We start from the raw sequence: 23,769 nt of genomic DNA, 5'->3' as shown, positions 1-23,769 counted from the left end.
TTTCTCAACAGGAATGATTCATCGCTTTTATACTGTCGCATTTTTTCTTTTCTGGTCTGTAAAATTGTTATTGTAAACTATGGAGAGTAGTTGCACCAAGCATTTCATATGCATGTCATACTGTGTACGTGACCAACAAATCTTGAAACAAGATGCCTCCGCTTCACCTAACCTGTCGAGATTTATTTTTTCTGTGATAACCGACTGGCTTTACAGTAAACCTAAAATCCAATTCTGATGAAACTGTCCTGGCTCCTAGATGGGTGGGGAAAGGCTGCATGGCCAGACGGAGAGTTATGTCCAGAGCAGTTCCATCCTGCCAACCTTAAATATTGCTGTTGTTTATAGTCTTTGACAATAGTGATCCCGAACATGCATTTCATTTAAACTCACGTGTAGCATTCTGGCATGTGTTTTCAGTATATGAGCCATATACTGCTCAACAACATGCTAAAACCTCTCTGTCAGCTATAAAAAAAAACAAGGGTGCAGAGAAGACAAAAATGTGATGTTTAATCTAGTGCTCTTTTGTTTGAGTGCTCTCTCAAATGTTGTTTGGAAAACTAAACCCGTTTGAATAGTGTGTAAAAAGTAGCTTTTAAAAAATTACTCACTTAGTAGTGAGTATAATGAATGTGATATGACTATGAATGTTATAACAACTGTAAGACAACACCATGCAATTTAAAATAAAGCTTACATCAGTGTAATTTTTATATTTAGTGTTATAAAAACACATAAGAATCCAGCAACAGCTTTATTTTTTACTGCTAATATTAGAGACATGCAATCAATAAATAATTTCATCTATTACCATGTCCCTAGCGTCCCTACACAAATCGACACCCCTGCTGACAGAGAAAGCAAACTTAAAGCTCTTGTAGAGTCATAAACATCAGGCCAATAATGTAATTGCTAGCTAGCGAGGTCCCTTATACATACATACAAATCCTAGAAATCTGAAACTAACCTCTATATGTTTATTCAAATTTAATTAGAATTAACACTGATATTTCAAATTGTTTTGGCATTAAAAGCTGACACTCGCAAACTGTAATTGCCCTTTGTCATCACAAAAACTTATTTTAGGTACGGGTGTGTGGCTGGCGTCCTGGATTTGTTCTGAAAGCGAAATATTTCTCCTCACTATCCTCCTTCATGTATAAAAATACAGTTTGTGGTGCCAGGTACTGAAAACAGAAGTGGCAAGTTTGGGTGTGTATGATTTCATGCTGCATTGCAGAAACTGATCAAGGGTATGACATCAAAGTACCGTGAGAGCAAGCCATAGCATACGGACCAGTCTTCGTTGCGACATTTTAATATCATGTCTAATCGGTCTGAAAGCCTTCCGAAAAGTTGCACAAACATTTTGCCATGCGTGATTTGAAGTGACTGAATATTGTTCTCCCCCGATTGTAATGATAAAAAATTTCACTTGTTTAGAAGCGTCAAGTTGAGTAAAAGTACTGGGACAGCACTTAAAATATACTGAAGTACACCATTTAAGTACAATTCCTGGGGAAAAGTAGCTTGATACAGTAACAAGACTATTTGTAATTAGTTACTTCACACTCCTGCAATTCACATCACATGCCAACATGGTATCTCTTTTCCATTTTTTATTAATAACTTAACATGTGCACTGTAAAACCAAACAGTAAAACTAACTTATAATAAAAAGTACCTGGTACTCAAAATGTGCCAAAAAGTTTAGCTAACTATTATTTTTGAGTTCATTCAACATCTATCATAGATTTTAGTTAACAGTAAATATTTTTTTACAAAGTTTTTACAACTACACCAAAGGTAAAGATTTTAGGAAACTTGAAAAGTAGATTCAACCATAATTAAATATTTTAAGTCAAAAGCCCTCTAGTGGCGGTTTTTACCAAAAAGTGACGTCATCATTGAGAGGGCACTCAGATGTGTTTTAAACGGATGAATTTGCTCTTGGATGCAAATAATTACAAACTTTTGGTGGTTGTGATGAGTTCAATTTGCCAGGTAAGCTAAGAAAGAGTCTGTCACTGCAAATTTACTTCATTTTAAAGTTAAATCAACACCATTGGTTAAGGAGGTTCAGTTCCCAGCATGCTTTGCATGAGCTCGCAAAACGAGAGCATTTTTTTTAAATGAAGTGATATTTTATGTGGTTTTTAGTAAACAAAAATACTCAGTAGGGTTAAACATTTATTTATCTTGGAGATTTAGAAAAGTTAGCTATTTTTTTTTTGTTTTGTGCTTTCCATTGTTCAGAAGTATAGTGCCTGTGCTTAGGCTTTAGGTCAATAATGTGTTGCTTTATCATTTAAACAATACCTATGTGAAAGTCAGCACTGAGCTCAGTCTCAACACACTTTCACTGGTATCAAATTTTCATGAGTCACATGATATGTTTCTGTGATTTGTGAACAAAATTAAATGGTGGTTAGTTGACTTGAATATTTTGAGTAGGGGAGAGCGGGGTAAGTTGTCACACTTTTCACACTGTCTAACATTTACTGAGCACCATACATCAAAATGGTATAAATCTCATACCAAATGAAAGAAGGAAGTCTTGGGCACATATGTTGTATTCATAACATCTTTATATCTTATCTCATTACAGAGTTGTAGACTGTTGAATAGTGACTGTGCACTTGTGACAATTTGCCCCATCGGAGGGTAAGTTGTCACACTAGGGCGGGTAAGTTGTCACACTAGATTATCTAAAAATAAGAACACAACTACTTAATTGTGAATATTGATTTTAATTTTTAAACTCAAAACAAACTGGAAATATAAACATCCGTGCCTGGAGAATCTGGAAAAACAATTATTTCAATCCAAATAATGCACATTTCAATTAAGTGGCAAGACCACTTTACTTTGAACTTTGGTTCAAATGTTCTATGGCTTTCACATAAAACCAGATAACTGAATGGAACGCTGCAGATAACTTGCTTAACTTAACATGTTTAACCTCTGAACAAAACAGATGCCCTGTATGACTAATAGGACTCATCTCCAGAATCACAATTCTGACACACATAAATTGCCTGGCCTGAGGTGCAAGCATCATGGGCCCAATTGTTGCATTTTACACATTTTACCCAGGTCTCCTTTGGACGACTCTTTGAAAATGGCTCTACACAGACGAGGCAGAAGCACTCTTCATCATCTGATGATGACTCTTGCATGATTTTTCTTCTTTTAGCTGCCTTGTTTTTCATAGGTCCAGATTTCTGCTTCCCTTTCTTTTGAAACAGCTTTTTGCTAGATTGAGGCTTATTCTTTTCTATATCATGTTTTCTGAGCATGTTCGATGTGTTTGTTTGTACAGGGGCAAGTTGTCAGATGTGACGACTTGCCCCAAAGTCATTGAGACAACTTGCCCCATACTTACTTGTGTGCTAATGTTGTCTAAATCTCAAGTTTAGCTCATCATATCACTTTAGCTAAAGTATCAAAAGACACTTTACGGTCTCCTCTATTTTGTGCAAAATAATCATTTTAAACATTCACACCTAACAAAGTTGTATTGCATAAAATGTAAAGTGATTTTTTTTTACTTTTTAAGCAGAAAAATAAGAAAATTGTGCTAACCTCAGATTACAGTGATCTTGACCACATGTGAACAGGAAGTTGACTATAGAAGAAGAAGTCACATAAAGTGGCTATTTGATTTTTGAGATAGAGCCTCTAGTGTTGGAGTTATGAACAGTGTGACAACTTACCCGTGTGACAACTTACCCCGCTCTCCCCTACTCTGAACTTGTCAGGTTTTACAGGGTTCTGTTAAGTTGTGAAATGTAGATATTTCAGTACAGGAAACTTAAGAAAAACAAGGCAATCAGTTGCCACAAAATATTTTAGTAAAACTACTACTACAATTTAAGCTACATAAATTATATAATTTAAATATATATAAGACTTTATCTAAGTTTAGATAAATAAATATTTTTTTATTTGAATTGAAGTTGTCAGTACTCAAAACTTTTAAGTTGGCAAACTTAGAAAAATAGCGGCAATCAGTCGCCTCAAATTTTTTGAGTTAGTAGAACTTTTCCAGGTTTACAGTGTGCTATAATTCCAATTACATGTGCTGTAATACAGTTTACCTCAATCAACAATATTCAAAAAACTTAAGTACAATACAAATAAATGTATTTATTTTACCAGAAAAAAATTATGACTTAAAGCTCCCATAACACACGCTGTTTCTGCTTCTTATGTTGATCTTGAGTACCTATAGAGCAGTATTACAGCCTTCATATCTCCAAAGAGTCTTTAGTTTTATCAGATTGATCAGCTCTAGTGAATTTTACTGTAAAAACACAACCCCCTTGAGGCGTCCAGAAAAAGGAGCGAATTATGAGCAAGAAACACACACAAAACATGATCCCACTATCTCTGGATAGCTTAAGATTTACAACAATTTCGTATCATTTACATTATATGCACTTACGTGCCAACAAAACACAGACATTCGATGCAGTTTTACTTACCGCCTGCGACTCATGACCTGGTTGGGAACGCCCCATTTCAACGAAATCCTGCGTTAAACAAATACACACGCACAACTCCGCTGCTACCCTGGATAAACAAACTATGTCCATTGTTTTCATGATGCTGGGTTTATTGGGAAGCTGAACAACACACTTCTTTAGTGATGTGGATTTTGTGTGTTGATTTTGGTTGGTGTGTGCACTTATTAAAGCTTTAATCCCTCTGATTAAAGCTCATAGGAAAAGTGATGAGAATAGAGTAGAACATGAAAGTGGAAGAAAAGAAACAGATAAAGTGGAAAGAAGAGTGAAGTGGACAAGATAGGAGATAAAAGAATAAAGTGGAGATGAAAAGAGAGAAGAAAACATAAAGAGATAAAGTGGGGAGAAGTGATGAAAAGCTAAGAGTGGAGAGAAGAAGAGAGCAAAAAAGAGGAGAGGAAGAAACTTCCAGCAGGGTTATTAGAGAGATATTTCATCAGAAAAGACAGATGACCTTTTGCTGTGACAGCCAACACAATTGCAATGTGGAGCATGAGGAGAAAATTAAAGGCAGAGAAAAGGTTAGATGACTTGAACACTGAGAAAAGAACCAGTAAGCAGTAAGAAACGCTAAATGTCTTTTCCTTTCACGTGATTAGGTGTATAACATGCAAACTACATTTTAAAAGTAAGCAAGTAAAACAAGATAAATGTTTGTTTTCGTGTAGCACTGCTATCCGGCGTATTTGGGACTTCCACAACAGAAACACAGCAGCAATAGTATTTGTCTTCATAACTGAAAAAAATATTACAGAGAAAGAAATGTTGTTGTTGTTGTTTACAGTGTGCATGAGGGCACTCACCTCATCACACAATGTTTTTATTCACGCAAGTGAGGCAAACAAAAAAAGTAAAATCCCGCAAGGGATACAGAGTGCGAAACACAATGCGAATATCTGCTTCGCTTTTGGTGTTTAAACGGCATTAGATAAGACTCTTACATATAGGCTACCTATACAAAACGAGAATCTTAAACCGTGTGTTTCTCCACACAAGTTTTCAAATATACAAATGATTTATAAAGGATTTTAATTTTACCATTAATGGCTGGTTGTTAACACACACACAGCCGATACATTTCGATGTTCTAACATAAAATAAAAGTAAATTTTCACAATAGGTCTCCTTTAATAAATGTGAAAAAATTATAAAAGTTACAGAACACAGATGAACAATATTAAGGCTTAAATATTAGATCTCTTTCTACAAAAGCATGTTTTGTTTATAAAAAGATAACAGATCATAAAGTAGATGTGGTGACAGAAACACGGTTAAAACAAGACAATTACATTACTGTATATGCGTCTGTCCCCCAAGATAACTGTTATAAACATGAGCCTCGTCTAAAACGCACAGATGGATGTTTTGCTGGACTTTATAGGAATATTTTTAATACTACTTAGAGGTCTTTTGAATTGATGGTGTTTAAAATAACAGGATCTAACATAAATGATACATCGAGTTTTACACATTTAAAGGTTACTGTACAGGCTACCATCAGGACCCCACACAGACTTTATTAAAAAATCTGCTGCCATTAAATATAGTACTGGCCAAATACTGACTTTCCCTGAGATGTTTAGGAAATTAAAATTCTGCAGCAGAGCAAAGACATGTCTGATCATTATCTAGTGTCTTGTTTTAATACCACTTTATAATAAGGGCCCATGACTCATGATGAACTAATACTTATATTTAGTTTATATTTAAGAAGAATTAATTTGAGTTAAGGCATGTACTAAACATAAACTAATGAAGAGTCATCATCAACCAGTGGTGGGCCGATCAGGTCCAGCAAAGCCTTCTCTGCTGGCCTAAACACTATCTGAATCACTGATTTATATTTTAACTCTTTCCCCGCCATTGACGAGTTATCTTGTCAATTAAAAGAAAAAATTACAATCAAAAGGGTGTTCCTGATGAGTTTTTGCAACATGATCTCACAAACCCTAAACCGAAGCGACAATGGTAAGAAAATGAAAGAAGGACAAGACAGTTGAGTAACCAATCCGTGAGAATTCCACGGAAAATTAGCAAAAAATTCGGTGACTATGCCGCGGAAATTCGTGATATCAGGTAATACCGTAATTATCCACTATCCAACTTATTTTAAAAAATGAAGCAAAAGATAATTTATTAATTTTACAATACGTTTATGTTTTGATAATCGTTCTGAAAATACCCATATTTAAGAGTTTATAAGCTGAGAAAAAAATATATATAGGACGAAATGTTTTTTTGTTTGTTTGTTTATTTATTGTTTGCTTGAAAGCAGAGGGTCTGTTCTTTCGTGTGATATATTTGTATGTTTATATATTTTTAGAAGAAAATTTAGCTGGAAGTTTTTTTTTAACACAAAATAACAAAAAATGCTGCCGGTCAACTTTAAAAAAGAAAAAGTCTGGGAATGAGTTAATATATTTTCCATGAATGTGTACTAAATGAATCCCATAACATTATCTTTATTTCATGGATTTTCTCTCGGTTGTGCTGCTTCCAGTAGTGTATATTTATGATAGGGCATTTATCCAATCATATTTCAGCCAGCGGCTGACATCATGTGTTGCCAGGGTTTCTTCTTGTTGGAGTCCTGATGGGACAGGTTTCAAGTAGTTGTGTAGTTGTGACAACCAAGCAGTGTGTAGTGTTTGTTCAGTGGAGGGGTTTCTGCCTGTGTTGGCACATCAAATGCCTGGAGTTGTTGCCACCCTGCTTGATCTAATACGCTTTCTATTACGAATTTTTATGGCTGATCGCCTATTTCAAGCAAATGGGCAGATTCTGATTGTTGTTTAAGCAACAAATGAGAAAGACTGAAAAAGTATGTGAACAGAATGTTCATTTGCTTATTAAAAGGCTATAAACATAATCTGGAGCCATTTAAAATTTGAAGTAACAACTGCATCTTAAATATACTAATCAAAGATGCAGCATACTTGTGGGATCAAAAGTTTTTGTTTTCATTAGATGTAATTGTTCAATAGTGTTTATATCATAATTATAATTTTTCTTTAAATTGAGGAAGTAAATGAATAAAAGAGTCGTCTAACTGTAGCTTGGTGAGTAAAAGAATATGCCACAAAGACATTTGGTAGAAGTAAAAGATAAAAAAGACAATGAGAAAGTAAATATACCTACCTGCTATGAAGAGGCCAAATATAGTAAGCAGCAGAAGAATGTAAAGGGACACAATGGCATATTTGATTGCAGTGAAGGTGTCCAACTGACCACAGCAAATATCTGCCTTTCTTTTGTGTTGAGCTGAACCTACTGTAAAAGACAAACACTGGTCAATTAAGCAGACTTTGCATCAGGAGAGAAATCTTTTTAACATTTTTTATGTTTACTTATGTTTATGAGAATGAGAGAGGAATTGAAAAGCACAGCAAGAGTGAGTTCACTAAAATAGCTGAAACACATGGATTTGTAAAAAAAAATTATTGTGCCAACATATTAATCATTTGGTTTTAGCCTTTCAGGTAAGTGCTTGAAAATGAATAAGCATGGGAAATTAAACTAATTAATTCCATTAAGTACAACTAGACAGCCAAAGTTTAATGTCATCCCACGATCCTTTTAATGCCCTTTGAACTACTTACCATTGGTTGTTTGCCTGTTGCACAATTTTTATATCTGGCCTGTCAGGGGAAAGTTGTTCTATTTCCATTTTCTCTTTTACTGACAATCTTTCAAACAAACTATGTAATAAAAACGCATTATTACAACTGAGTTGATTTGTACCACTTGCGATGCTCACAGCCTATAGAATCAGTCATACTAACGTTGTCACGCAAATTGATAAGCACTTTGCTTACGCGGAATGAGCGTTGTCCAGAAACTCACATAAAGAAAAAGTTAGCCATATTGCTTTTTAGTTGTTTTAGTAGTTTAGTTTTTTTTACCAAAGATTTACATGGGAAAAATTTGGGGCACTGTTGAGCTTGGGAGGGGTTTGTGCTCGATCATTATACATACAGTAGCCAACTGAGCCATGAGCTCAATTCTCAAACATATAAATATCACTTTATGATTTAAAATAGTCTAGAACCTAAACAAATATTTTGTGAAAAATTATAAGACACATTTTCGAGATAACAATTAAGATTTGATTATGTTTATGTTTATGTTGAGTTCTATGTTTTCATAGTGTATTGACATTTTGGTTGTGCACTGCCCATACAGACGAGTTGTGCCTGATTACAACAGAATGTCTGAAAAATAACTACCAGTATGTTTAAAAATATGATGATATGTGCTCTTTGGGCCCTATTTTAACGATCTGAAAAGCAAGTGCGAAGCGCAAAGCGAAAGTGACTTTGTGGGCGGATCTTGGGACGCTGTTGCTATTTTCCCGGCGGGAGAAATAACTCTGGCGCCAGGTGCAAATCAATAAGGGGTTGCTCTGAAGTAGGTTCATTATTCATAGGTGTGGTTTGTGTGTAAAGTCAAATAAACCAATCAGAACGTCATCCAACATTCCCTTTAAACGCAAGGGCACAAGTTCCATGGCGGGTTGCTATTATTATGACTGATTTACCAGACGCACGCCAGGAGCGGTTTACAGCCGAGGAGACCCCCGTTCTTGTAAGAGCAGTCAAAGGCAGAGAAGTTGTTTTGTATGGGGATAGGAGAAACCTGCCCAAATCAGCGTCGGTTAAACAGGCGTGGGAAGAAATAGCCACAATTGTCTCATCAGCTGGCATCCCCAGGACGTTGCGCTGCAAGCGCTTCAATGATGTCAGGAGAGGGGGGAATCCCAAGCTTGCCAGCATAAATCGGGCACGCCGTGTAACGGGAGGTGGATCTGCCTCTACACAGACGCCAGCAGAGGACATCGCTGCGTCCACCCTCACCACTGAAAGCCAAGAAACGCAAGCAGTCCAACCCCAAAGAACACTTACAAATCAAGTTCACATACATTAAGGTTTCTTATGATTTACATAAAATAAACGTAATACAGCCACACAACATATTAAAATATTTTAATCGTTATTTGCATGAGAATTTTTTAATGCAGCCACACAAAATAAATTAAAACTATCACCAGGATGCTCAACACAATGATTTTCCTTATCTCATGTGTTAATATTTTTTATTGTAACAATTTATGATTTGCAAAAATAACTGTTGCATCTGTGTAGATTAGATGCAAAGTGTATGCGTGTTGTCCACGCTATACATTATGGTCAAGCATGCGTCCTTAAAATAGCATAATGAACAACGCGCAGCGCGTCACTGACTTTAGACTAGTTTTTTTTGGTCAGTGGCGCAATTGTTTTTTGAAACTGCAAAATTGCATCAGGGATGGTTTGCGCCGGAACACGCCTCCTTTTTTGTGCTGAACCGCCCAGGGAGCGCAAGTTCATTCCCTAGTTTGCCGACGTGCGTCTGTGGAGGGAAAAACCCGCTGTGCGCCAGTGCAGAATACGAATGATACATGCGTCACTGACAAAGTCAATTGCACTGGGTGCAAGATAGTATATATTCTTTGTGTATATATTACAAATCAAAATTGTAAAAACACTACAACAAAAGCTATTTCTACCGTGCTGTCAATTGTCAAAAAAGTAATAATCATGGAAAAAGTTTGCACATGACCCAGGTTGATTAACATGAATGATCAACGTATTCAGTAATGAATTGGATTCTAATCTTTTATTAATTGAAATTTATGGATCAGTTAGGAATCTGTGTTGGTAAATTGATTTTAAATGATGCATATTCATAAGCAGTGGTAGCTGCTGACTTCTCTTCCGAGGGTCGCAAATTCAAAATATATGTATGGAGTGTCATCTGTGTTGCTCGTTATTCCAAAATACGTGTTTGTTGCATGATGTAAACCATATGCATCATGCGTCTTGTCACAATAAGTGCCTGCTGCACACAAGTCAAAGCGGTTTATAATAAAAGAGACACAAAATACTCGCAAGACAATAACTTAATTATTTTTTTCTCACTCCATTGGCAGATATTTTTGCTTGTTTTAAGCACAAATTCACATACATTTTATATTTATTGTCTACAAACTAGACTTATTTTCTTAGGTCATTTTGCTCATCAAGAAATACATCGCAATTTAAGAATTTTTAGATGTTTGTACTGAAAACAAGAGACAAAAATACTAAGTAAGAAAGTTACTTTTTGCAGTGAATCTATAAAAAAGTGATCTTTACCTTCTTCACAGAGGTTGAGTTTTGACAGATTCATCCCATCATAGCCTTCCTCATACAAAGAGCTGTTATCCCTGTTATCTTCATTGGTGTTAGTGGTTAGGTACATTGCCGTATTCTCCATTCACAACCAACTAGAAAGAGGAAAAGGTCAAAAAAATTAGCTGACACTCAGTGACGCTACATGCTAGAAGTGCCTGATATTTAATGAATTAAACTGCTGATAGTGCAACTTCCTAACTAATTCTTTAGCCTATAATTGATGATGGTGTGTTAAAGGTACTGTAGGAGTAGGCAATTTTGGAGATTTTGGAGGCTAGTAATAGAAATCAAGTTTTGAAAGCGTAAAATCTCACCCTCGTTTCAGAGAGCTTTCCAAAACAAGCCTTCTTTAAAAACAAATGAATGTGCACAGCCTAAATACTCATCAGAATCAAAATACTCCATTGAAATCAAACCAAACCATGTAATTACCCATCCAAAAGAAAGTTTTTTTTTTACTTCTAATCATTTATAAAACTGTATTATATATATATATATATATATATATATATATATATATATATATATATATATATATATATATACACACACACACAGGGGTGCACATAACTGATGTGCAGTTGCTCATGCACGATTAAAATAAAAATGCCCACCAGACACTGCTCTAAAAGGCGCTTTTGCGTACCAACGTTGCTGGAATTTTGTTTCATTTTTCCCAATTATCTGCAACATAATGGATTTCTCTGTGCATCACTGGTAAGATAATTATTACAAATGTGTTAAATGCAAAAGTCACTGGCCCGATTGGCCAATTTAAATATTTAAGATTTCAATAATACTCACTGCACTTAAGTGGACATTTTAAAACAAAATTATCTCGAAATGCACTGATTATAGTAGTAAAAGTCTTATACACATTAAATGAATATAAACACTTAAGAAATAAAATGAATGTGTAACAATTTATTACATCCAAAGTACTCAGTAAAGACAGTATTATGTGATTACTTTAATCTGTTTCTTTACTGTACCTGAAAACTACAGACCAACCTTAAAACATGCTACAGCACTATTTATTTCATTTGTAGGTTTTTTATATTATATTTATTTGTGCTATTGCTCATAATTTGTATTATTACTGATTTATTTGTCTTTAACAATAGTTAAAATTTAAATGAGTTAGGCCATAATTGACAGGACCATCACCTGGGCCGACCTGTGGAACCTGCCCCAAACAAGGTTTAGTTTCTTGATCAGGGCCACGTATGATCCACTCTCAAGCTGGTATGGCACAGAAGAGTCTTGCCAGCTCTGCGGCCACGAGAGTCCCAGCCTTCAACACATCCTCTTTGGCTGTAAGACGGCCCTGGCGTCGGTATGGGTGGTGCTTTGACCGCGTCTTGCGGAAGCTAGCAGAGGTTTTTGAAGCACACAGACTCGAAGTGAACAAAGCCAGCATGTCAACATCATACTAGTCTATTTAATTTGTCAGGCAAGGGGGATAGGCACTAAGCAGCTTCGTACGGGAGAGGTCCCTCTTGTCACCAGGAGGTGAGTGAGACCTGAGAGCTGATTTTGTTAGCCAACCAAAGTTCTTACAGCACATTGTCATAACATCTCTTCGACCCGACATTGTAATCTGGTCCACCTCCACGAAGACTGTCATCATGGCCGAGCTAGCAGGGGCTTGCAGGGGCTTCACCGGAAACTCCATGCAGCGTTTCCTTAAGACTCTCAGTTTCAGAGGCCCAAAGCTGCAGAAGGCCCTGAAAGACCTGGCAGAGGAGGAAAAGCAGGGGAGCTTTTGGCTCTGGCTACGCAGAAAAGACCAAGGCGTGGGGGAGAGACGGATCCCTAGGGCAGCTGTAGGGGGTGACAGGGAGACGTCCCTGCTGCTGCTCCACCACCTAGAGGCTGTTTAAACTTGGCATTAACATGCATTTTCGTCAATTGGATCACAAGTGGACGACGTTAATGCCAAGTGTAAATGGTGGTCAAAACGTTTTGACCTCGTCCACTTTCGACCACTTTCAACCACATCCAGAGGTAGTCGAAACCACTTTCGATCGGATCGCTTTGGAGTTGCGGAACGCACATGTGGTTGAATGTGTTCGAACAGCCACACGCGACCGCCTTCTCTCCGCCCATTTATCTAATCTGAGGTATTAAACACAAGTTTTACATCTTTTTTTGACTTCTGGCATGAACATACGGTGAACAGCGCTATTTTTAGCCTTTCATTGATAAAACTAAAGCGGCGCTGATCTCTGTAGTTTCGTTTTGAAAGCGTGTGAAAGTTGCGCGATCCTATTTCATCAATTGCGCTGAAAATTCAGAGAAAGCTCTTACACACACACGTACAAAACTCTGTGCAGCATGTTTACTTGCTAAACAAGCAGTGGACTCCAACATAATATTAGCTTGCGTCCATATAAACTCATAATTACTCCCGCTCGCGTTTGAATGACAGCAAAGAGACTCGCCCACCGTCTCACAGACCACCCCCTCACAGTATTCAGAACAGAAGCGGTCGAAAAAGTGGACAAAAGAGACGGATTTAAATACCAGGTGTAAACGTAATGTGTTTCTCTCGTCCACTTGTGATCCGATCGATGAAAACACATTTTAATACCAAGTAGGGGTGGGCGGAATGACCAAAAATCTATTTCACGGAATGAGTCATTTTATTTCACGGAACGGAATATTTCACGGCATAAATGTTTTTCAGTTTATATTGTTTTTTGATGATAAAAATGTACAGAAATACACCACTCACTATAGCTTTTAACTAAATGCTCACCACAGTTTTAAAATATGAGCAATTTAAAGTTAATAATGTTAAAGTGAAAATGCCTAGAAGATAACAACAGATAAGTCTTGATTAGACAGAATCTTGTTTTTAATTGAGTTATTAATTTTATAGACTATTGAAGCTATAGTATGGCTTCATTTGTATTTTGTATTTATGCATACATTACATTAAACATATGCAATATGTAAAATGAACAGGTATATAAATATATGCAAAAACCTACAGACAGGATAAATACCTTAAGAAGCTCTAGATATTATAAATGTGACAGGTGCTATGATGTGATGATCATAAAGTTTGTTTTAAAGATGCAGTTTGTATTATTTTCGCCGCTAGATGGCGCTAGATCAAACAATAACAATGATGTTGTTTACTGACGCTCTGAAGCAGCGTGGAATTATGGGATTTGTAGTCTTTAACTCAACCACTGATGGCCATCAATCAGACGCGAACGAGAAATCACGTAAGGTAATCAAGTCTTATAAATGTTGCGTTTGATGACATCGTTTATTTCATTATGTAAGTTTATATGTGATGTTCAAAACGAAATTGTTAGTCATATTGATATTACAGTATTAGTCCAAATTCGATGGTAAACACAGCACAGAATTAAGTTTTCAACTTACAATCTACAATGATTTTTCACATAATGTATTGACAGTACAAATCTTATTGTAAAGTGTCTTAAAATGACCATTTATATTGCTGTACAATACCTTTGATGTGCATATCGTCCGCGGGAAGACGCGCTGATTACAATCTACACACTAATGTTGTGATCAATATAATAGCATACGTTTTTTGAAGGGTTACGAATCAAAACAACTCACCCATCGCGTAAAACACAAGCAGGATCAGAATCTCTGTCTAGTTAAATGTTGTCGTGAAGCTCTCTCCATCCAGATAATGCAACAACAAATTGATCCTCCCTCGTTTTGTTCCAAACTCTTCTTGGGTCGTTTGGTTGGCCCGTACGCTTACAGGAGCTGACACAACCAGCGGCAGACGGTACAGAGATATCCATAAGTTCATAAGCAAGCGTGTAGCCCGACAGGCACTATCGCATAGTTCCGCATTTGTCCACAACACTGGCTCGCTGCGTCCGAAAACTCAAGGCAGTGAGGACTTGTTGCCTCGCTGCCTCTTGAGGAAATGACTTCGGCCTCGGAGGCCTGAAGGCCGCTCAGAGAAAGGCTTTCCGACGCACTTCAAAGGCAGCGTGTTTGAAATATAAACAGAGAGCGCCTTTGTGATAACTAATCACATATTTGAAAACTACAATACTAATTTCTCGCTAGAAATGCAATTAAAATGTGTAAAAGAGTGAAAATATACGTTTATTTTCACTAAATTTGTGCTCCAGCTGCTTCCTTGGCCGCCATTTTATTTTTTCGAGCTCGACCACTGTTGTCATGTGGTTTACGTCAGTAAAGGCGGTGACAAAGGGTCACATGGATATTAACGTCATTGACAGGAGACTGCACTGCCCCGTGTCAATGTTTTGAATGGAAATTTTCTCATGATTTACAAGTAGTTGAAAACATTACAGATATTGATAGTAATCAGCTGGACAAAATATATAACACTGGCCTAGTGGTTTTTGGACATTTTACTGCAAATATCTTACAAATTGCACCTTTAAGGTCTTGACGCCCTTTACTTTCTATTAGACCTACATTTAGGTATGATGACAAAATTTTCAAAAACCCCAAAACTCTAAATTTATCACATGACTAGACAGAGCAGACATTCCCATTTGCAAAGAAACAAGGATTGTAAAAATCTATTGAGTATTGAGAAAGTTATGATATTTTTAATATTAGAAATCAGGGGAAAAAGTTATATATGGATGTCTATGGAATGTGTGTGACCGAAATGCTGCTTTTTCTCAAGTTTTTGCTTGTAACTTTCTCATTTTATCAGATATTTGCATGAAATTTTAACAGAAGGTAGAATTTTGTTAGTACTTTCAAAATAAATTATAAACATTTACTGTTTTAGTTGGAATGGGCATCAAACTTTAGTTGGAATGTGCATCAGACCCATGGTAACCATGGTTTTAAGAACGACACCTGCAGTGGACGTTCTGACAGAACGTTCACTGTAGTCTATTTATAGATACGCGACTACGAAATTTCCGCGGTTTATTTAAATACCTTCTCCACCATAGACTATGAGTAAAATGTTTCAGGACCAAGATAAAAGATATTTATTTGGGTCCATCTACCTTTCATTAGAGACCAGAGCTTAGTGGAAGCACACCGCCCGGTTGAAACTGACACAAATGTTTAAACAGTTGCTGTGAATTAAAAACACCTCCGAGTTGAAAGTTAAAAATATCAAACGCTTCCGGTGGTCGGACTTGACCTATTTATTGTCGTATTTAGTAAAAACATACTACAACCTTGCGGCGAGAAGTGGATATTGCATGACACACATTTAAAAGTACTGCATGGGCTGAAACAAATTCTTCGACCCAGAAATTCGACGCGCGTGCCCGCGTTGTCAGCATTGCTACTACATTTGCATCTTTCTCGTCTTTCCGATCAAATATGTTTGTATAAGCAAATGGCGCGTCAAACTACATCACTCCAGCAGCGCACGTGTCACTGATATAAACGCGAGTTTTGTTTTAGCTTGCTTAAAGTTCAGAAAACTTTACAACTATTAGCATTATGTGCGAGAAGAACTCTTTATTTGGCATCGCAGCTCCTTGCGCTTGCCTAGAGAGATCTCTGCACGCGAGAGACCGGCCGGCTGCTGCATGAGGAGAGAGAGAGCGCGTGAGAGAGAGAGAGAGAGCGCGAGCAAGACAAGAGTCTCGCTGCGTGACCCGCGGTGGATTCACTGGCACTTATTATAAAAATAACACAAATAACTCGTTCATTTTTTATAAGTGAACAATTTTACATGTTTCTCCGTCACACTCAGTCTAACATGCTGGAATGCAGAGTTAGCCACGCCCACTTATTTGCATTCCGCGGAATAGACGGAATAGAAAAATCGGTTACGTCTGACATTTTATTCCGCTGTAACGGAATATACCGTCATACCGCCCAGCCCTAATACCAAGTGTAAACAGCCCCCTAGAGATGTTCCAGGATTAAAGAAGCGAAACAACAAGGACGGCTGGCTCCCGGATGATGACCCTGCAGCTGCCCAATCGGCACTGGCGGAAGTGGGTCTGGCAGAAATGCCTCGCAGGTAGCTTTACCTGTGCGTACATCTATAGTTTTTATAAAAGTTATGGGTGAAAAACAGTAACCGATTTTATTATATGTACATCAGTGTCTAACATGTTTAAACCAAATATATATGGCGAAAAGATTAGTCGGGAGATTAGTGATGATGACAGAAATAGGATTTCTGTACAGAACCAGGCCAAACAAGTGGTGGATTCACGTGTTATCGATTTTATAAAAACTTAAAAGTAAATTCGCTCTTAATATCATTAATGACAAGTTGTGAATTTTCTTTTTACCTGTATTAGTCCTGAAATTTTGATAGCAGTGTATCCCTACTACAGTACATGCTTTATACAATAGATTACTTTTTTATCATATTTTAGTATATAATTTGACAAAATCACATAAGGAAGTTAAAATAAATTGGTTTACAATAATCTGATAGGTTGACTGTATGCACAACCCTTTACCCGTACTCATGTTCACCCTACAGAGAATCTCCTCAGAATGACTGTAATCCAGTTTAATCCTGTAACCCACTTCAATCACTTCACCCGAATTCATTTAACATTCTGCAGAATATCCTGCACATGCTGGACATATCTACCACTTAATATAAAGAAAAGTTTCCTCACGCAAGACAACATGACAGATCCACTCCGGTTTAAAGGTGCAATTTGTAAGATATTTGCAGTAAAATCTCCAAAAACCACTAGGCCAGTGTTATATATTTTGTCCAGCTGATTACTATCAATATCTGTAATGTTTTCAACTACTTGTAAATCATGAGAAAATTTCCATTCAAAACATTGACACGGGGCAGTGCAGTCTCCTGTCAATGACGTTAATATCCATGTGACCCTTTGTCACCGCCTTTACTGACGTAAACCACATGACAACAGTGGTCGAGCTCGAACAAATAAAATGGCGGCCAAGGAATCAGCTGGAGCACAAATTTAGTGAAAATAAACGTATATTTTCACTTTTTAAGCATTTTAATTGCATTTCTAGCGAGAAATTAGTATTGTAGTTTTCAAATATGTGATTAGTTATCACAAAGGCGCTCTCTGTTTATATTTCAAACACGCTGCCTTTGAAGTGCGTCGGAAAGCCTTTCTCTGAGCGGCCTTCAGGCCTCCGAGGCCGAAGTCATGGCCTCATGAGGCAGCGAGGCAACAAGTCCTCACTGCCTTGAGTTTTCGGACGCAGCGAGCCAGTGTCGTGGACAAATGCGGAACTATGCGATAGCGCCTGTCGGGCTACGCGCTTGCTTATGAACTTATGGATATCTCTGTACCGTCTGCCGCTGGTTGTGTCAGCTCCTGTAAGCGTACGGGCCAACCAAACGACCCAAGAAGAGTTTGGAACAAAACAAGGGAGGATCAATTTGTTGCATTATCTGGATGGAGAGAGCTTCACGACAACATTTAACTAGACCGAGATTCTGATCCTGCTTGTGTTTTACGCGATGGGTGAGTTGTTTTGATTCGTAACCCTTCAAAAAACGTATGCTATTATATTGATCACAACATTAGTGTGTAGATTGTAATCAGCGCGTCTTCCCGCGGACGATATGCACATCAAAGGTATTGTACAGCAATATAAATGGTAATTTTAAGACACTTCACAATAAGATTTGTACTGTCAATACATTATGTGAAAAATCATTGTAGATTGTAAGTTGAAAACTTAATTCTGTGCTGTGTTTACCATCGAATTTGGACTAATACTGTAATATCAATATGACTAACAATTTCGTTTTGAACATCACATATAAACTTACATAATGAAATAAACGATGTCATCAAACGCAACATTTATAAGACTTGATTACCTTACGTGATTTCTCGTTTGCGTCTGATTGATGGCCATCAGTGGTTGAGTTAAAGACTACAAATCCCATAATTCCACGCTGCTTCAGAGCGTCAGTAAACAACATCATTGTTATTGTTTGATCTGGCGCCATCTAGCGGCGAAAATTATACAAACTGCATCTTTAAATGGTCATTAGTGCCAGAGTCAACTTTTTCGAACACAAACACTGTCTTGTTTAAAAATGTTATTAAAAAGCACTCTATCTGGACTCTTTGATTACACAAGTACACACTGACAGTTTGACAAAGACTGGACAGAATTGTGAGCTCATGTGGCTGCTATGCAACTGAGATCACTGTAAATCTTCAAGATAACTTTAAAAACCGCAAAAAGAGTAAACCCCTCTGCTCTGCTTTTCTCACGTTTTTTTCCCACAACTCACATACTGTCTTAAATGCTCATCTCTTCTTCTAGTTCTTTATTTTCATAGCACATCTTGCTGTCCATCGTAAAACATGGAAAAACAAAGCACAAAAACACTATCAAAGAAACAATAAAATAAACAATATTAACCATTATTAAAAGTTATAAAAAAACTTAAAATTGAGAAACACAAATGTAAGATTGCGAGGTATTGCATAATCTTGGCCCCGCCATGAAGAACCTGGGGCCGGATTCACAAAAGATTCTTAAGAAGAAAAAACTTCTTAACTGCCATTTTTATCTTAAATTCAAGCTTAAGAAAAAAAGTTAAGAATATTTAGTATTCTCAAAAAAAGCTTCTTAAGAAAGTTCTTATTTTTTTCCTTAAGTAAGTTCGGTCACACTATATTTTATGGCATCACTGTTACAGTGTAATTATACATTTAAGTACTAAGTAATAATCATTAACAACATTTACTTACAAGAGGGTTGGGGTTAGGATTAGGGATTGGTTTAGGGTTAACTATGCCTAATTAACTGTTATTACTATGATAATTACATGTAAAATGTGTAACAAAGACACCGTAAAATAAAGTGTTACCGTATGTTTTTAAGAAAAAACTGAAGAAGAATTCCAAATCTCGAAAAAGAAACTTAAATAACATCTTAAAGTTAGGATAACCTTACAGTTGTCTTAAATCTCAAAATGTAATATGTTTTATAAGTAAATTTGATTGTTTTAAATGTGACATGTTGTATTGTGTACTCTGAAATGGCAATTTAATATGTTTACTTCACATAGATTAGTTTAAAGAGGAATTTCACACTCATATAATGAAGTTTTATGGCTTACAGTAATATGTCATAAAACACAAATAAATATTAGTGATACTATTAGCAAACATTTAACTTAATAATACGAATAACATCTTTGTGTGATCGTCTTAATGCATCACTCGCTTGTATCGCGTTAATGACCACAAGGTGGTGAAAAGATTAATGGATAAGTGTATTGTAACCTCATTAGCAGGGTAACTTAATTAATTTCAAAGCGTGTCATTTTATTGTTAAGAAACTTCTTAAGAAATGTTCGAGAATTGCACTTAGGAACATTTTTACAAGCTTCTTATAATTTATCTTAAGAACTTTCTTATTTTTTTGTCTTAAGAATGTTTTCGTGAATCCGGCCCCAGCTGGTCTCCTTTTGTTGAATTGTGTTGAGTCTTAGTAAGAAGTTACAAGCTTCTGTGGCAGCATTCCTGTTATTAGTTAAAATTAGATCGCACCGCAGTTATCAGCACACAAAAACAATTCAGCAGACCATATTTATCTTAAATGAAAATAGGTGACTAACACTAATGTTTTAGAGTAAGGAGTAATAAAATGATAATAAGTTTACATGACTAAATCAACTAAAATAATACCTAATGATGCCTACCCCTTCTGCAAAAAATCCAGGAAAGACCAGCATAAGCCCAGTTCATGGGATCTGTGCATTAAGACTTGAAGTGTAAATGCAGCCCTAGTGATGCAAAGTCTGATTCATTTCCGCTAACCATTTTTTTTCTGACAGTTCGGCTCATTGAACCTGTTCAAAAAGCTGATTCATCGGTTCCTCATGTCATCAAGAAATTACATCACTAACTTCTTTCTAGTAATTTAAAGGATCTGGGCAAAAACACATCTATGAGGTATTGTTTTTTTTTTCCTACCATGTCAGGCAAACTCAGATTCGGCAGGTACCCCACCTTTCGAAACACTTGTAAAAAGCGCTGCTTTATTTAGCCATAGTCATGGGACATGGGTGTTTTGAATCACATTTCAGAGCAGTGTTTTGCGAAACATCTACGCTTCGGGATCTCGACACAGTGTCGAAATGTCAGTTTTGCGGCAGCCATCCCTATTTATTTTGAAACATTCAAATAAAAAGTTATTTTTGTGAACGAGGGTTCCCACACCTTAGTTAACTTCAAATTCAAGGACCTTTCAAGGACTTTCCGGGTCCAATACCGTCTAATTTAAGGACTAAATGTGGGGACACCTTTCAAGTGAGAGCAAAGTTACATTGTGTTACCTTTTAAGATACATTGTTACAGTTCCCTTTGAGGGAACTCGCGCTGCGTCACTGCGGTGACACTTTGGGGACACCTCCAGGGGTAAGTGCGTCTGAATGTGTATATCAAATTCAACCAATGGTGAGGCTTAACAAAAAAGACAGGGTGACGTGGGAGTCATGAAGTATAGCCGGCGTTACAGGGACGCAGGAAGTATGGCAAGGGAGACGCAGTAACCCTAGACGTTTTCATGTGTCAAACACAATTATGCAAAAAAGGATTTTGATATGAATCAACATTCATGTACAGAAGATATAAGCATTTAACAGTTTAGCATGTGTGCTTAAAAAGTCTCAAATTTTTATGATATTATCCTACACTACACAAAGAATAATGGATTTTTTCCCAGTAAAATTCTTGCACAAATAGATTTAAGCCCTTTCAATGACCTGTATCTATGTATGTTTATTTTCAAAAACTTCCAAGGCCTTGATTTTTTCCCCAGATTCACAAACTTTCAAGAATTTCAGGGACCCGTGGGAACCCTGAGTAAACACATAGCTGATTTATTGCCTTTGATTCACTTAAGTTAATAATGTTTGTGGTCACAGTTTCAGTTGCAGATCTTAAATGTCAGACACGACTGACCAGTTCGACTAGCCTTCAACTTGGACCAGATTTCTAAAAGTTTGGCACCTACAGCACACTTTACAGACACTGATGCACATAGTGCTACATATCCTAAATAAACTTGTCTTTTAAACCCATTGGTTTGGCTTAAACAACTAAACTATGATTTGCATGCACAATAAATTGTAGTAAAATTCAATTATTTTTAATAAAAATTCCGCTTTTTAAACAAAAACAAGCATATCGTTGGTATCCTACGTTTTGTTTGTTATAAAGAAAATTTGAATCAAGCTCGTTCAAATCCTCAGTGATACACACGCAGTGTCAGCAACTCATTCGTCAAAATCGTCAAATTGGTTGAACCGGCTCATTCGGTCCTTTTTGAGTCAGACGTGCTATTTCGGCTGTGCGTCCTGCGTCATCAACCCGGAACTAAAGTTTGATTCAGTTTGATTTGTGTACCGGCTCGACCGGTTACTTTCTGAGAACCAGCTAAAAAGAACCGAACATTGCTAGTTGCTTCTATTTTTCAAGATACCTTATAAACATAACATATTTCAGCATTCAGTTAACTTGAAAACTTTTTGTGAAAGCAAACAGAGGCATTTTCTCTTTTGAAAACTAATGCGAGTCCAATTAGTGATTTAGAAGTTATTTTTCTGATACTAAGACTTTAGTTTCTTGACTCGTTTCAAAGACATGTACAGTGCATTCAGAAAGTATTCAGACCTCCTTTACTTTTTTCAAATTTGTTTTGTTGCAACCTGATCTGGGCTTTCAGTTAATAGTGCATATATAGTGAAGTTAGTGAAGTATATTTCCAATTATTGTTAATGAGCAAATCTGTGCCTGCCTCCCTCCCTGCCTGATTCGTGTGGAGAGAAGGAGCAGTTTGAGGAAAGAGCAGTGGGTCTCTCTAAGTCCTCTGAATAAATCCATGTCTCAGTAAGACCAATAATCAATCATAATAGCAGACTGGGTATCAAAGGCCTGATTTAAGTCTGTTTGGTTACCAGCAGATTGGCAGTTCCAGAGTCCAAGTCCAACAGAAAAAGACAGAGGTGTAGAAGGAGAGGTGTGATTGGGTCGCACACTATAATGATTGTGTTGTGTTATGCGCCCGTTGTGAGATGTCTGTTATGGATGACAGTAATATACTGGAAACACATGTTGTTAGTAGTAAAGGAAGTAAAAACAGTAGGAAATGTAAGTGTACTATACTCAAGTGCCTTGTCAGTGTCCTCGCTTGGTGGACTAGACCAGTGATTCCCAACGTTATTCCTGTAAGCCCACTGCTCTGCATTTTTGTATGTCTGCTATATTTAACACACCTGATTCAAATCATCAGCTCATTAGTAGAGATCTCTATGAACTGAAATGAGGCCTTCAGATGAGAGAGACATACAAAATGTGCAGAGCAGTGGGCCTCCAGGAACAGAATTGAAAACCACTGGACTAGACAATACAATTTGAATAGTTATGAATAGTTACTATGAAAGTCATTGGGCAGGGGTGCACATAACTTTTTTGTCCTGGTTCTCAAAGGAGCACCTGGAGGTGTTGCTTAGTATCCACACTATTCATAGCACCGACATCCTACATGCTGTCATCATCACTAATCTCCTGACTACTCTCTTCGCAATATCACTTTGGTTTAAACATGGTAGATGATGATGTACATGATGTACAGCCGTTTAATTCAGTGGCCATTTTTGGCCACTAACAACATGAAAGGGTAATGAATCCGCCCACGGTATATTGTTAAGTTTTTGAAAAAAAGCTTTTTCTTTATATATATATATATATATATGTAAATATAAGATTTGTCACAAAAATCATTCCATTTGCTGAAACACAGAGAAAGTTGTGGCCAAATTAAGACTAAAAAAATAACAAAAATGGCCAAAAATGGCCCCAAAAACACATAAGAGTTAAAAACAGCATCATGTTTATACCCTAAAAATTGGTGTACTGTCACTTTAAATGCATGGATCCAATACATTGTTACACACGCATTTTTTCCTCAACTGCTTGTATTTATTTAATTTGTAAAAGACTTTTACAACAGTAAATCACAGCATTTTGATATGATTAGTTTTCAAATGTGCTATCAAGTGCACGAAAACAAACTCAGTTGGCATTTGC

At 36.8% G+C, this 23,769-nt stretch overlaps 1 protein-coding gene across 2 annotated transcripts in view; it reads right to left on the bottom strand.

Moving 5' to 3' along the window:
- Positions 1-23,769, bottom strand: part of scara5 (scavenger receptor class A, member 5 (putative)) — a 65,049-nt gene that overhangs the window by 38,165 nt on the left and 3,115 nt on the right. For both annotated transcript variants that reach the window (XM_065257400.2, XM_065257403.2), the window contains exons 2-3: positions 10,706-10,836; positions 7,671-7,802 (exon numbers count right to left, since the gene is read on the bottom strand). In XM_065257400.2, coding sequence (XP_065113472.1) covers positions 7,671-7,802; positions 10,706-10,826 — 253 coding nt within the window. In that variant the 5' untranslated portion in view covers positions 10,827-10,836. The remainder of the gene's footprint in view (positions 1-7,670; positions 7,803-10,705; positions 10,837-23,769) is intronic.

This window comes from Paramisgurnus dabryanus, chromosome 12 (assembly GCF_030506205.2).
Source record: "Paramisgurnus dabryanus chromosome 12, PD_genome_1.1, whole genome shotgun sequence".
In the NCBI taxonomy this organism is placed as follows: domain Eukaryota; kingdom Metazoa; phylum Chordata; class Actinopteri; order Cypriniformes; family Cobitidae; genus Paramisgurnus; species Paramisgurnus dabryanus.
Note: the sequence above shows the minus strand (reverse complement) of the source record. Positions and strands in the feature narration are given on the sequence as shown.